This window comes from Papio anubis, chromosome 5 (assembly GCF_008728515.1).
Source record: "Papio anubis isolate 15944 chromosome 5, Panubis1.0, whole genome shotgun sequence".
NCBI classification, from domain to species: domain Eukaryota; kingdom Metazoa; phylum Chordata; class Mammalia; order Primates; family Cercopithecidae; genus Papio; species Papio anubis.
In genome coordinates this window covers 105244823-105258386 of record NC_044980.1, presented here as the reverse complement: position 1 = coordinate 105258386, position 13564 = coordinate 105244823, and the positions used below count along the sequence as shown (strand labels likewise).

Below are 13564 nucleotides of genomic sequence, written 5' to 3'. Positions count from 1 at the left end.
GAAAAGAAAATGCTTCATTCAGGAAACAGTGTTGTGTCATATGTATGGACCTTATGGCTTTATACCTTACCTTATGAGAAGCGGGGAACGGAATCCCTGCCCACCCAAAACCCTCAGCCTTCCCATTGCCACTGGAGGTAAAAAAACAAAAAACAAACAACAGCAAAACCAAAAATCAGAAAGCAAAAAAACCAAATCAAAGGGCCAAAAAACAGGTGACAGCAAAACTCAAAACTGGGAACAGATGATTGCTTGAACCTTTTGTTTTTGCAGCCTCAAGTGTCTCGGTTGGATATCGAGGTAAAGAATGAAAATGTTAAGCCATCTTTCAGTCACATTTGGTAACTGGTGTCAGGAATACTGTATTACAGAAAATAAAAGCTTCCACAAGCAGAAATGCTAAAATCTAGGATAGTAAGGTGTCACCTCGCAAGTCAGGCAAGACTTTGACAGTAAAACAAAGCTGGACACGGAATTTGATGAGAAATTCAAAACCTGCGTCAATTTCACAGAAAATTCAGAAGATAAAAGAGTTTTATTCACAGCCTAGGTAAAGTTCAGAAATTTATATTGCAGTTTGGCGGTTATGCTGATCCAGTGTTTGGATGGGGTCACAATAGCAGGGAAGGCCGAGGTTTCCTACAGAAGCTCCTTTGTGGCAAATCACTATGAGACGAAACTCCGTCAAAGTCACCAATTGTTCATTTCATTTCTACTGTGCCACGGAAGCCTGGTTTTGTTTTAAGCGCTAACGTCCTAGGTTTTACGCAATTTTTTCAGCTTTGGCTACCCAGCTAACAAGTAGCAGAACTGTCAACTCTAAACTACGTCTGATGGGAAAGCTCTAACTCTAAAACTCAATATAGAGGTTTCTTTCTGGGAGACGTCTCCTCAGTTCTCCCCTAACTGCGACTCGCATTAACTTCTGCTGGTTCCCAGCTGGAGAGCACAGATTGCACCTGCTCCGAAGCCCAGCGGGTCTCAGCCTCCTACGCAGCTCAACCTCGGCTGCCTGTGCACGGACATCAGGACCCACCAGGGGTCACTGCAGCTTCAGAGCTATTGTGCCCCTCAGTCCCCGACGCGGCCGACCGCGCGGAGGGCGTGGGATTGGGACCGCCGAACGGTGGGGTCCGAGCAGCACCGTGTCTTCTCCCCATCCAGCCTCCAGGTCTCCCGGGGAAACGGACGCAGCGAGCGCTGGACGGACCCGTGGCTTGGGGGCAGCGTGCGGCTTTGCAGCGTGAACTTGCCGGCACCTCGCCGCTGGGACCACCTCTGCCCCGCCCTCCGCCCCCAGCTGATACCCCGCCCAGAAGGGGCTCCCCTGCCGCGGCCAGTGCTGGGCAGTGGGGGGTCCGCTTCGTTCCAGGGCATTTTGCAGACGCCTGAGCCAGGCCCATATGCACCTAGGCTGCTCCCGCCCGGGGCACCACCCCTCGCGCGGCCAAGAGAACTTTCCCCGGAGCCTCAGCGGCCTGGCGCGCCCAGGGAACACCCCCCGCCCGCCCGCCGCGTTCCCAGCTGGGGCGTCGCTCCTCCGCCCGCTGGTCCCCGCCTCTCCGCTTTGCTGAATGTCCTGAAGAAGCCGCGCTGCGCCGCGCCGCCGCCGCAGGCATTCCGGGAGGGAGAGCTTGAACTTGGCTACACAAGGCCACCCGTAATCAGCTCGGGGGTCCCCGGACAGGAGCCACACCCCGCGGCAAGCTGATCTACCCTCGCTGGTCTGGGTAAGGAGCCCGCTGCCCTTTCCCCCCTCTTCCGGCTCCTCAGCGCCCGCGGCTGGGGACGGGGTAGCGGACGGAGCGACGACCCTCGCCTGTGCCCCTGCGCCCGTGGTCGAGGCGTCGTGGGTGCTCCTGACACAAAAGAAAAGCCCAGCGCTCCTTACTCGGCGGACCTGACCCGGGGCTGCGGGGCGGGGTCGCGGCTGGAAGTGCGCGCCCGCCGGGGACTCCGCAGGCCGATCGGAGGCCGGGACGTCGGGGCCGCGCTCAAATCCGTGCGGTAGGAGGGAGCCGCAGCGCTTCCAGGGGCTTCTAAGGCCGGGGAGGTCCTCGAATTCCCGTCCCTCCCTTTTCTGGTCTCTTGCCCCCACTGCCAGGAGACTTTTGTCGTCCCCAGGACTGCGGGAGGGGCCCCGCGCCCCCGCCTTCGGAGGAGCCCAAGCCTCAGGATGCGCGGGGACGCGCCGCCGCCCTCCGCGCCCAGTTCCGCAGGCGCTTCCCCGGCGGCTCCCGGGCGCTGACTCTCTTGGGTTTTTCCGCCCTTCTCGCTGCTGCCCTGCCGGGCGGCCCGGCGGCCTGTCCCTGGACCCGGCCGGGAGCTGCTCCTCTCGCCCTGGCCCCGGCGCGGACAATAAATTAATGCATCGCGCTTGAGTGGAGGGGGCGGCTGGGCGCCTCAGTGGCAGCTTTCTCGCTTGACTGGAGACGGCCACAACCGACATGGGCTGTTTCTGCGCTGTTCCGGAAGAATTTTACTGCGAAGTTTTGCTCCTGGATGAGTCCAAGTTAACCCTTACCACCCAGCAGCAGGGCATCAAGGTGGGTGCGGCCGGGAGCGCGTTCCGGGGGTTGGCGGCAGGGCGGGTGCGGGGGTCCATCGCTTTGTCTGAGGGCTGTCACCAGTGGGTCGAGGGCGGCGGCCACGGCTCTGCGCGGTGGGGAGGGGACGCCGCTGTCCTCTGCGCGCAGGGAGAGGGCGGACGTGCCAGGGTGAGTTAACTTTGAGTTTCTTCATAAAGCAAAGTTGAGTTTGACGTTTCAAAGGTTACTTAGCATACCGACTCCCAGCAGCACCCCAAAACTCTTCCCCAAACCGGTTTTCTCCAAAAGCCTCTGGGTCCTCCGCAGCTCTCAAAGAGGGGCAGAATGGGTTATACCGGCTGCTTCCCACCACAGTGTGGAAGGCATGGTTTCCCTCGGCTTTGTTGAAGGCGTTTTCCTTGACAGTGTGATTAGGGAAGTGAATTAGTTCACTCCGTGAAACACACTAATGGGTCATTGTGATTGTTTTGCGTGGGTTTGTAGTTGGGTAATGCTACATTTGGACGGAAAGTATTTTCCCTTTCTAGAGCGACCTGGGTTTATCCTCAGATTTAAGTAAACATCTTTCAAAGCGACCCAGTAATAACTTTGCTCCTGTTTGTGGGTCATTAAAATGCAATCACTACATTAACCTAGAGAACCCAAACAAAAAGGCAGCCAAGCTCGCAGAGATCCTCTTCCTTACATTTGATGAGAAGGTACTTGTGTTTGTAGTGGCAACCTGACCTTTGCGCCTGCGTGCTTGTTTTGCTCTTGCAACAATGTTAACTACCTAAACGAGGTGTAAATCCGGAGCGTTTTGTTGTTTTGTTTACCTTTCTCTTTCAGTTTTAAATCACTAAGGCGTTTTAGATAAGGCAGCAGCTGAATCTGGCGAAGGGAAACCGCCCCCCGCTCTGATAGAGCTGGCTTTCTGAGAAATCGAGTTCAGGCTGCCAAGTATCCTCTCTTAGTCTCTTCATGTCAGAAGTTAATCATAATGGGGTAGGCCCTGGGCATTTCCTTTTGTGAATCAGTTTTTACATAGTTTTATGCACACTAGGATAACTATTCCTGGCTAAAAGTTTCAGCGTTGGTGTTGCCATTCTTAGTGTACAGAATTCCAATTTCATAGGTGTAATTCTTTTGCAGGAGAAAGGAGCAAAAATAATCAGTTAAAGCTACAGGATTGTTAACCCTTTCCTTTAGGGGGTTGTTTTGAATATTATTTCCTCAGTAATTATAATGAGCAAAATTCAGTTCTATTCTCAAATAGTATTTCCTTTCAAGACCAATAAAATAGACTCTTTTGGGGGAGGGTGTACCTTTTGTGTTTTTAACTTTTCTTTATGTTCCAAAATATTTCTCCTCTCACCCGCCCAATGAAGTCAGGAAAATATTATAACTTACAAGATGATGTAACATTCTTTGGTGTACTGTATGAATAAAATAGGCAAAAATCACAAAAACATTCTAAATTCTAGATAATATATAGATTCTTAATGGTGTTGAGAGAGAAACCGTTAGAAAAAGGTAACTGATGATCAGATACCAAGACAACAAGGAAATCTTTTTGAAGTGCAAAGTCTAAATTATCTGGAGTCTAAAGTCATCTGGAATGTGAGCTTCCTATTTAATCATGAAAGTCATGCCTGTCAGCTGTAGAGCATGTACATTATTCTGTCAGGAAAGCAGCCAAGACTTGGGATCAAATGGAATAATTTTGTCAAAGAAACATGAATCAAAAATCCTGATCCATAATTATTTTTTATAATCCAATGGTGCTTATCTTGTTTTACAAATAGGCTGAAAATTGGTGAGTGATTCAAAGGCAACAGCAACTATGTAATACTGTTATTTTGGATATGGGCTATATAACTAAACAATAATTTAAGCAGGCTTTTGTTGGAAATAATCATTTAACAACAGTCTTGGCCTCTGTCCTTGTCACAAAAGCATGCCACAATTATTTTGATGGCCATGTGTGTAACGCAGATGTCTGCTAAAGCTAACCACATTATCTTCTATGCTACCTTAAAAGTGTATGTGTTAAACACCTACCTACCCTTGGCATGTACTAAATTAAATGTATTTGCATATTTATAAGTGGTATGTATGAAAAAACATCTTGCATGTAGATGGTATTCAAACATTGGATGAACATGTGTATATTCTGTACTTACTGGACATTTTAAAAAACTTTTTCCTAACCTTCATGTATTACGGTGCATAGGTACAATTGATGTATATTGCATTAATTACATAAAATTAACTCCAACTTTAGTTTGTAAATGAAAAAGTAAACAGTTACTTCAAAGTTAGTAGCCAATAGCTACCATTATGGTGTTTTTCCTTGAGATAGTATACTTGGTAATTTTGATTACCACTAATTAAAGTCAAAATTAGGCAACATCAACTAGCCTACTTTTCTCTGAAATTAACTAGAAAAATCTCTATTTTTCAAAAGCATTTCCTAACATTTATTTTGTGATTACTCTTTTTCCTATTCTATCTTAGATGAAGATGGCTAATTTTACATTAAAATTATGCACACATTTCATTTCTTAGTAGAAATAATTTTACTGATTCCTAAATGGTTAGTTGAGAATTTACTTATGTTACTGTTAAAATAATGCACTGTGAATTAGAAAAGATTAATTATAGCAAGTTAAGGTAGAAGAAGTATGAGAGAATCTTGGTAAACATTTTCTCTGTGTGTCATTTTGAAAAACATTCTTTGGATTTGTTTAAGCACCAAATTACAAATAGAAAAGTTAGTTATGAAGTGATTTTTCTACAACTTAGATAAGTTTTTCATCGATGTTAGAAGAAAAATTAATGTGTCACCATGAAAAGTGTTTCAGCCTGAAGATAACAGTTACTCATCTTATATGGTAAGATGAATATCATTTAAATGGAAAATAATTTTCTTTCCATTTAATTGGAAAATAATTTTCTGTTAAAAAAAATACCAGAAAAATAAAACACAGTATCTTTGTATCCCTGTTAATGTTACCGGGAGATATTTGCCTTTTTTACTTGCTTTAGGGGCAACCTCACCTTGATAGCAGAAAGTCTTATTCATGCAGTTCACAGTTTGAACCTTATCCGAGATTTAGAAACTCAAGTTTATATAAGCTGAAAGCTATTGATTGTGTGTTGAGCCCTACAATAGATTTTAGCTGTTTGTCTTTTGCTGCTATCTCTGTTGTTTATTCAGGTAAGGATTTCTGCTATGGTTGGTCTCTGTTGTTAGAGTAATGTTTGTTCTGGGAAACTTTTGTTGTGTCCTTTCTAGTTCTCTGTGCTGAGAGAGGTAGATAACGTTCTTTTTGTTCTCTTAGCAAAACTTGAATGTGGCTCAGACTACTTTTCTAGGTTTTCATTTGTTTAGCAAAACATTTTCAGGAAAACAAAAGTCACAAGATTTGATTATAAATTTAATTCTCAAAATTGCTGCTACAAATATGAAATAGATTAGTATTTTCATTTTGGCAAGATTTTAGTCCTCTGAGTAGTGTGATGAATGTTTAGGTGCTCATTTTTCCCTATGAGTATTGACTAAACTAATGAAACTAATATGACAGTAAGATGAAGATTCCATTAACTTCTTTTAAATGGCTTTGTTAATGTGTACCATACATTTCGCCCAGTTAAAGTGTATAGTTCATCCATTAACTACTAAATAATGTTACTTCCCAATCATCCTGAGATTCGTGAGGGAATACTGTGAGTTTCCATGCTTTGATGGGAAATTTCCTAATAAGCTAGAAAAACAATCATAAGGCAAGGGCTTAAATTCTGTGCATCTCACTTACCAAAAATTACAATTTTCATTCACTTTGGACTAATGAATAAAATATCTCAGAAGATTGGGAAAAAAATGAAAAGCAATTATGTTAGGTTTATAAGTGAATACTCATATCTTTTGGCATGAAATGAACTGTGTATAAATAGCCCCTCAATTTTACAAGAAGTTATTTTTTGAAAAAAAATTAAAAATACCTTTTATCATCCATGACTTGAATGTGATTTAATAACTGTTTAAGGGGGAAAGCATTGTTACCTCCAACAGCTTATGGCTGTCCCTCCCTAGGTGCTTCTGGTATTCTTGCTTGATAGTGAACTACACTTTTTGCAGTCCAGTTACTGTGTGTGCTCTTGAATTCTATATTGGTAAGCTTGAACTACCTTGAACTCCCTGTGGGAGTTTATCCTGTCTCTTGTAGGATACTTAGCAGCATTCCCTGCCTCCTCTTACCAGATGTGTGGCACCTCTTTTCCAATAATGACAATCAAAAATGTCCCCCCATGTTGCCAGATGTTCCCTGATGGGCATAATCACCCTCTGTTGAGAACCACTGTCATAGAGGATAGCAACTTCCTTTGTTCTTATGTCTTTGGTGCACAGGTTCAACATTGAATGCAGGGTAACTTTTAGATGCCTTCTATTTTTTCTTTTTCCCCCCTCTCTTTTGGAATGGTGAGTTGTTTACCTCATATTCAGTGAAAACAATATGGTATCTTTATCTTGCTTCATATTCAAGTATCTTTACACTTGCTTCATATCTTTATACACAGAACAGTACCTGCAATGATTAAAAGCATAGGCTCTGAAGTCAGATTACCTAGATTTAAATTTTGGCACTGCTAATTACTTACTAGCTGTGTCTTTTCTGAGTTTCAGTTTCCCTGTCTGTAAAATGAAGAGGAATGATATATAGTATTCACCTTCTACATTCATGCTGTCTTGCACGTGAAAAGCACCCAGAAAATTTTAACTTTATTCCACCTTTCCTCCTCTTCTCTTGTTGTTGTAGTGGCTCATTCCTTCCTAGAGATAAAGTCCCAACTTCATTGTTTGACTTAGCACTCTACCTGATCTAGCCCTGCCAGTCCAAGTGACTTGCCCTCTAGGTATGTAGAAACTGCTCACAGTTTCCCAAATATTCCAGATTGTTTTGAGACTTTATGCATGAGATTCCTGCTGATTAGTTTACCCTTTTGTCTTTCCCTAAACACATCCTTATCTGAACCATCCTTGAATCAAGTGTCCCATCTGCTAGGCAGCCTTCACTTCTGCCTGACCAAGCAGAGATAGGTGCCTGTTTGTGCCTCACACATCCCCATTACAGCATCTGTCACATTGCATGCATTATTTCTGGACACATCTGTCTCCTCCAGCAGCCTGTGAGCCCCTACCTGTGATCCCCGGGAGTCAGAGCTGTATACTTCATGTAGTAGATGCTTATTAACTATAATTTGGTAGAAGAATGAGTGGAGTGTTACAGCTGAAATAGGCTATATTGAAAATCTTCTAGATAATGGGGTTCCTTTGCCATTTTATTTTTACTAGAAAAGACCCTAGAATAAAGTGAATCTCACTGTGAAAAATCTGTTGCCAAGATACTCTAATTTTTATATTCATAATGGGTAGAAAATGAGCTGGTGCAGTGGACTGAATGCATGCAGTACATTGAAAAGCTGACTACTAGCAGCTATTTCAGAAAACATGAATCACACCATTTTTGTATTTTGTAAGTACCAGGTCTTTCTCTTTTAAATTTAGTGCTCCCCTTCCAACCTGAGTCTTTCGGAAGAAGAGCATATTTCCCGAATGGAAAATAGATCCTCACACTTTAGTGACTTTTCTTCCTTGTCTCCTATTCTTGAAACTGTCTGAGAACCGTGTTGGTTGGTTTGACAGTGGGGGTTTATGCTATTGTGAACCAGTACTGTAATTTTTAATCTTGCTGAAACACCTGTCTTACTCTTGAAGCTGTATAAACCTAATCTGACACTGCTCTAAGGCATAGTGGAAAAGATGACGTAAATACTTTAAATACTGAGTTTTTATGAAAAAATTATATTTTTCATTCTGATGCAAAGTGCATTTGTCTGTAGGCCTGTTGTAAACATGACAAGTCAGAGATCAAACTGGCTGCATCTATGGCTCCTGCCTCTCTGAGATTGACTACTTTGGTTCAGCTTTATCTTTGACAATTTTAATCACATGTGAAGCTCCTGCATATTGCTCCTGGTCATCCTGCTTTGGGTTGTGATGACTAACGACCATTTGTTTCTGCACCACAAGTTTTGTTTCCACGTTTCATATGTTAAGATTAAACAGGCACCTGTTATCACATGTCCTGGGCATAGACTCAGTGTGCTAAATTCAGGAACCAGTCAGTTTACTTTGTGACTCAAAAACCTTGTAAGTACAATTTAGAGTGTCTCTACCATTCTAAAAAATGTGGATTGCATTCCTGTGTCCTCTGAGCCATGCATGTATTTCCTGTGTTCTTTTTTAAGTGAAATAGTCATTATTTCTTAATGCTGCCTATTGTTAATCCCTTTCTCTGTAACTACACACTCTTGCAAAGAGATTCATCAAGGACTGGAATAGTTCCTCAGGAGGCTGTCCTAATAATCGCTGAAGACACAAAGGGCCCTGCTGCCCTTCCAAAATGTGTGAGAAGTTTGTTTTCCAGCACAGGATATTGACATGCCAAGAGGAAGTTAGAACAAGAGAGACGGGCAGGCAAGGAAAACGGAGAAGTGCTGAGCGATAGCTCACACAGACAATAACCAAAGGGTCAGATGGCAAAGGAGGAATCAGTGGACCGAGACTGCAGAGGGAACCACGTGCTGCAGCGTATTGTTTAGGGACACCTTTGGAGCCCTCGGGAAAGGGCATTTAGTAATGCAGAGTCCTCAGCTTGGGGGGAAGATGTTTCAGAGGTTGGTTAGAAAGTGCTTTGTTTAGAGAACAGTGGCGTGGATGAGTGAGGGTCAGGTTGTTGGGCTAGCCCACAGAGACCATTTGAGTTGTTAAATCACTCAGGTCCCACCTTCAGCTTCATCAGACCTGTGTTTGAGAAGCAGGCTTGGAACCTCTGCTGCCTTAATTGTGACTTGTCAAAAATTGGTTTTTCTCTGCCATCCTCACTGCTCCTCACTTAGTTTGGCCCTTCCACCTGGACCAGCCTCCTAACAGGAGTGCTGTATGGTCACCATCAGTCTTTCTCCTTCCTGCTCCCTGTCCTGTGTTCAGTCAAATCCTGGTCTGCCTCATAATTACTGGCTTTGTGATTGGACAAGTGATTTTTCTTTTGCTAGCCCCAGTTTCCTCATCTGTAAGCTGAGGGGCATGATATCTGCCCCATAGGATGACTGTGAGAATTTGAGGAAAGAATTTTAGGTACATTGGACAAAAGGTGCTCAATAAATGATAGCTATTACTATGTATGATATATTATTTATGAATACATTTATTTCTGAATTTCAGTTTGGGATATTGAATGTCTGCCACCCCTGCCTAAGGTGGCACAGGTTCTCTGAGGGGTATGAGTGGTTGTTAGAAGTGGGAGAGCAGTGGTGGTTTGATATTCATAGATATTTGTCAGATCTGTCTGTAGGAGAAATAGTATCATGTTCCAGTTGTGCATCTACTCACATTGCCTCAACCATTCCATTCAGATGTGGAATGCTGAAACTCCACATCTGTACCTGTAGTCCCAGCTTCCTTATTTTCTGGATTCTGATCGCTTACTAGATTCTGCACTAGATGCCTAAGCCTGCCATCACTACCCTCCTCTAGATCTGCTTATCTTCCTGTGCTTCCGAGTTTGATGAATGATCTCACACTCTTATCAGTAAAGATGCTTTGGTCATCAGTTATGGAGGTCCCACTGCAAACTGCTTGAACATGAGGAAGTTTATTAGCTCACCTCTCAGGGAATCCAGGGGCAAGGAAAGGAGGTTCAGGGCGGGTCAGTGACATCAAGGTCCCAGCTTCTCTCATTTCATCCTTGCTCTGCCATCTTGGAGTCAGTGCCATCCTCAGGCTGTAGCAATGGCCAAATTCTAGAGATGAGGAGGTGATATTTGTATATGGCAATATGTAGGACAGTAATAGAAGCAGTCTTTTCTTGGACAAAGGCTTTCTCCTGAAGTCCTCCAGCAGACTTCCCTTGAGTCTTTTAGCTAGAATGAGTCTCATCGCCATTCTTGGGCGATAAGGGCAATGGGATCACCTGTAGAATAAAGGGTCTTTCCTGAAGCTGGGTGGGAGTGGAGTCAGTTTCCCTGAGGCCAGTGGCTACATGGGGGAGGGGCTCAGGAAGGAAGGAGAAGAGTTGTGGGTACTGTTGCCACCATCAGTCCCCTCTACCTCTTGGGTCAGGATCCTTAAGTTTCCACATCCTTCCAGGTCTTGGAATTCTCACCTTCTAAACTTCTTCCAAATTGTTTCTTTTCCCCGTTTTCATTGCTGCTGCACAAATTCAGGCCCTTCTCAATTCTCAACTGGACAATTTGCAGGGCCTCATAATCCCTGCAAGGTCCCTACCTCCAGCATTAACCACCTGCATCTAGAGTGGTCTTTTTTGCCTCCTGCCTAGAATACTTTAATGTCTAGTCAGCCTCTGTGCTTGGGTTAAATTCCTAGCTGGGGGTGGCAGTAACCTCCTTTCTATTCTTTCTACCACCATTTCCTCATAACTGTCTGATACTCTAGGCAGATGGAGCTGCTTCCTAGTCTCTGAATTCTCCACATTCCCTCTCACCTTTTCCTCTGTGTAGAAAGCCCCGCCCACCTCCTTTTGTTTGAGTGAAATATCAGCCCTCATTAAGCAGAGTTCTGCCTAGGTTTCACTTTTCTTTTTTGAAGACTTCTCCTTGGTGGGGAGCTGGAGAGACCCTCTTCTGACCCTAATCCAGACTGCATTTCATTGCAGTACTTTCTGTACTTTCCTGCCCACCTCGACCTGGGAGGAATACAGTGAGATGAAGAGGGCATAGGCTTTTGTCATAGATAAATCTGGCTTTGAGTCTCCCTCCTGTTGGTTAGTGCTGTGAACGTGGCCAAATCACCCTCTTTGAGTTGGCTTTCTCATCAGTAATAAGGGTAAGGCTCTCCACCTTATCCTGGGATGCTATACATGAAACCCTTAGCTCCTTTCCTGGTGAGTGCTGGCAGCTGTTATTAGGGATGGAAAGCCTTGAGGGAGAGAACTAGGTCTTTTTTATGGGATTCCCAGTCAAGCCTAGTTCCTAAGGAGTAGTAGGCATCAGTGAATAAGTGTTGAATTAATCTGAATAAGAAAAAGTACCTTTATGTTGACATAAGCTAATTAATCTGAGAAAGAGAAAGCATCCTTCTCCTTTCCTTTTTCTAGGTGTTCTAGGTATACTTGCTTGACTCAATTTCTTAATTTTAAAAAACTTCTATACTGTACAATTTACCCATTTAAACTGTCCAATTCAGTGGTTTTTCTTATGTTTATGGAATTGTGCAACCATCACCACAATCAATTTTATAAGATTTTCATCCCTGAAGAAAGAAACTGCAAACCACTCTCCATTTCCTTCCAACCTTCCATCCCCCACCCCCACCACTATGTAACCACTAATCTGTCTGTCACTATAGTGTTGTGTATTCTGGACATTTCATATAAAATTGTTCATATGATATATAGTCTTTTGTGACTGTTTTCCTTCACTTGAAATAATGTTTTCAAGATTCATTTACAACGTAGCACGTATCAGTACTTTGTCACTTTATTGCTGAATAATATTCCATCGTATGGATATACTATATTTATTTCATCCGTTGATGGTCTTTTGGGTTCTTTACACTGTTTGGCTATTACAAATAATGCTATGAAGAATCATGTACAAGTTTTTGTATAGACATATGTTCTCATTTAATTTAATAATGCTTTAATTTCTTTTGTGTATATACCTAAGACTGGAGTTGCTGGGTCATAAAGTTTAACAGTTTGAGGAGCTTCCAAACTGTTTTCCACCATGACTTCATCATTTTGTATAAGGGTTCTAATTTCTCCACATTCTCACCAGCACTTGTTATAAATCTGTCTTTTTTTTAATTGTTATCCTATTGGGTGTGAAGTAGCATCTTACTGTGTTCATTTGCATTTTTCTCTGGTGACTAATGATGTTGAGCATCTTTTCTTGTGCTTATTGGACTTCTTTTTTTTTTGAGATGGGGTCTCGCCATGTTGCCCAGTCTTGTTTGAAGTCCTGGCCTCAACTGATTCTCCCAAAATGTTGGGATTACAGGCATGAGCTACTGCACCTGGCTGTATTGGTCATTTGTATATCTTTTTGGGAGAAGTGTCTATTTACATTGTTTGCCAGTTTTAAAAACTGGTTTGTCTTTTTGAGTATAAGAATTTAAAAATTCTAAATGCAAGTTTATTATCAGATGTTTAATTTGCAGATATTTTCTCCCATTTGGGTCATCTTTATACTTTCTGAAGGGTTCCTTATATACCCACAAATTTTTGATTTTGATGAAGTCCAACTTATCTATATTTTTTCCTTTGTTGCTTGTGCTTTTGGCGTCATATCTGAGAAACCATTGCCTAACCTAAGGCCTGAAGATTTACTCTTATGTTTGCTTTTAAGATTTTTATAGCCTAGGTCTTACATTTAGGTCTATGACCCATTCTTCATTTGCACATGTCCCAGCACCATTAGTTAAAAAGAGTGTTTTCTTCCATTGAATTGTCTTGACACCCTTATAAAAAAAATCAATTAACAGTAAATGTGAGGAGTTATCTCTGGGCTCTCAATTCTATCCCATTGATCTACATGACTATCTTTATGCATCTTGTTTATTTTTACTAGTTCCTTGGTAAGGTAGATGTGGGTAATTCAATAGAGAAAACATTCCTAGTTTAAAACATTTAATATTTTTGAGAAAAATTTCCTGTAAACTTCCTGGGAGCAGCGACACTGTATATTTTGCCCACTGTTAAATCTTCAAGAACCTGAAAGATGCCGGGCACATGGTGGTGCTCAGTAAATATTTGTCAAAAGACTGATCGAAAGATTGTTTTAGTTCTGCTGCTGCTATTGCTTTGGTAACTTAAAACTGTGCTTGAATATTTAGATTTCCAAAACTTTTCCCTACAAGCTCTGAGTGTTATTTATGTTCTGTTAAGGATTTGCCTTTGGTTCTTATAGGCTTTTTCTGTAAATCACTTGGTGGAAGACTGGAAAAAAGGGTA

General features: G+C 42.7%; 1 protein-coding gene and 1 pseudogene across 2 annotated transcripts in view; one reads left to right on the top strand and one right to left on the bottom strand.

Annotated features, from left to right (window-relative positions):
* Positions 1 to 1071: 1071 nt before the first annotated feature.
* Positions 1072 to 2449, bottom strand: LOC101012964 (annotated as a pseudogene).
* The window catches only part of EPB41L4A (erythrocyte membrane protein band 4.1 like 4A), a 255671-nt gene continuing 243552 nt past the window's right edge, over positions 1446 to 13564 (top strand). The window contains exons 1-2 of one of the 2 annotated variants that reach the window (XM_021939596.2): positions 1446 to 1730; positions 2125 to 2546. In XM_021939596.2, coding sequence (XP_021795288.1) covers positions 2448 to 2546 — 99 coding nt within the window. In that variant the 5' untranslated portion in view covers positions 1446 to 1730; positions 2125 to 2447. Of the gene's footprint in view, positions 1731 to 1907; positions 2547 to 13564 lie in introns of those variants that run through there. The other variant, XR_001903629.2, reaches the window with a different exon arrangement.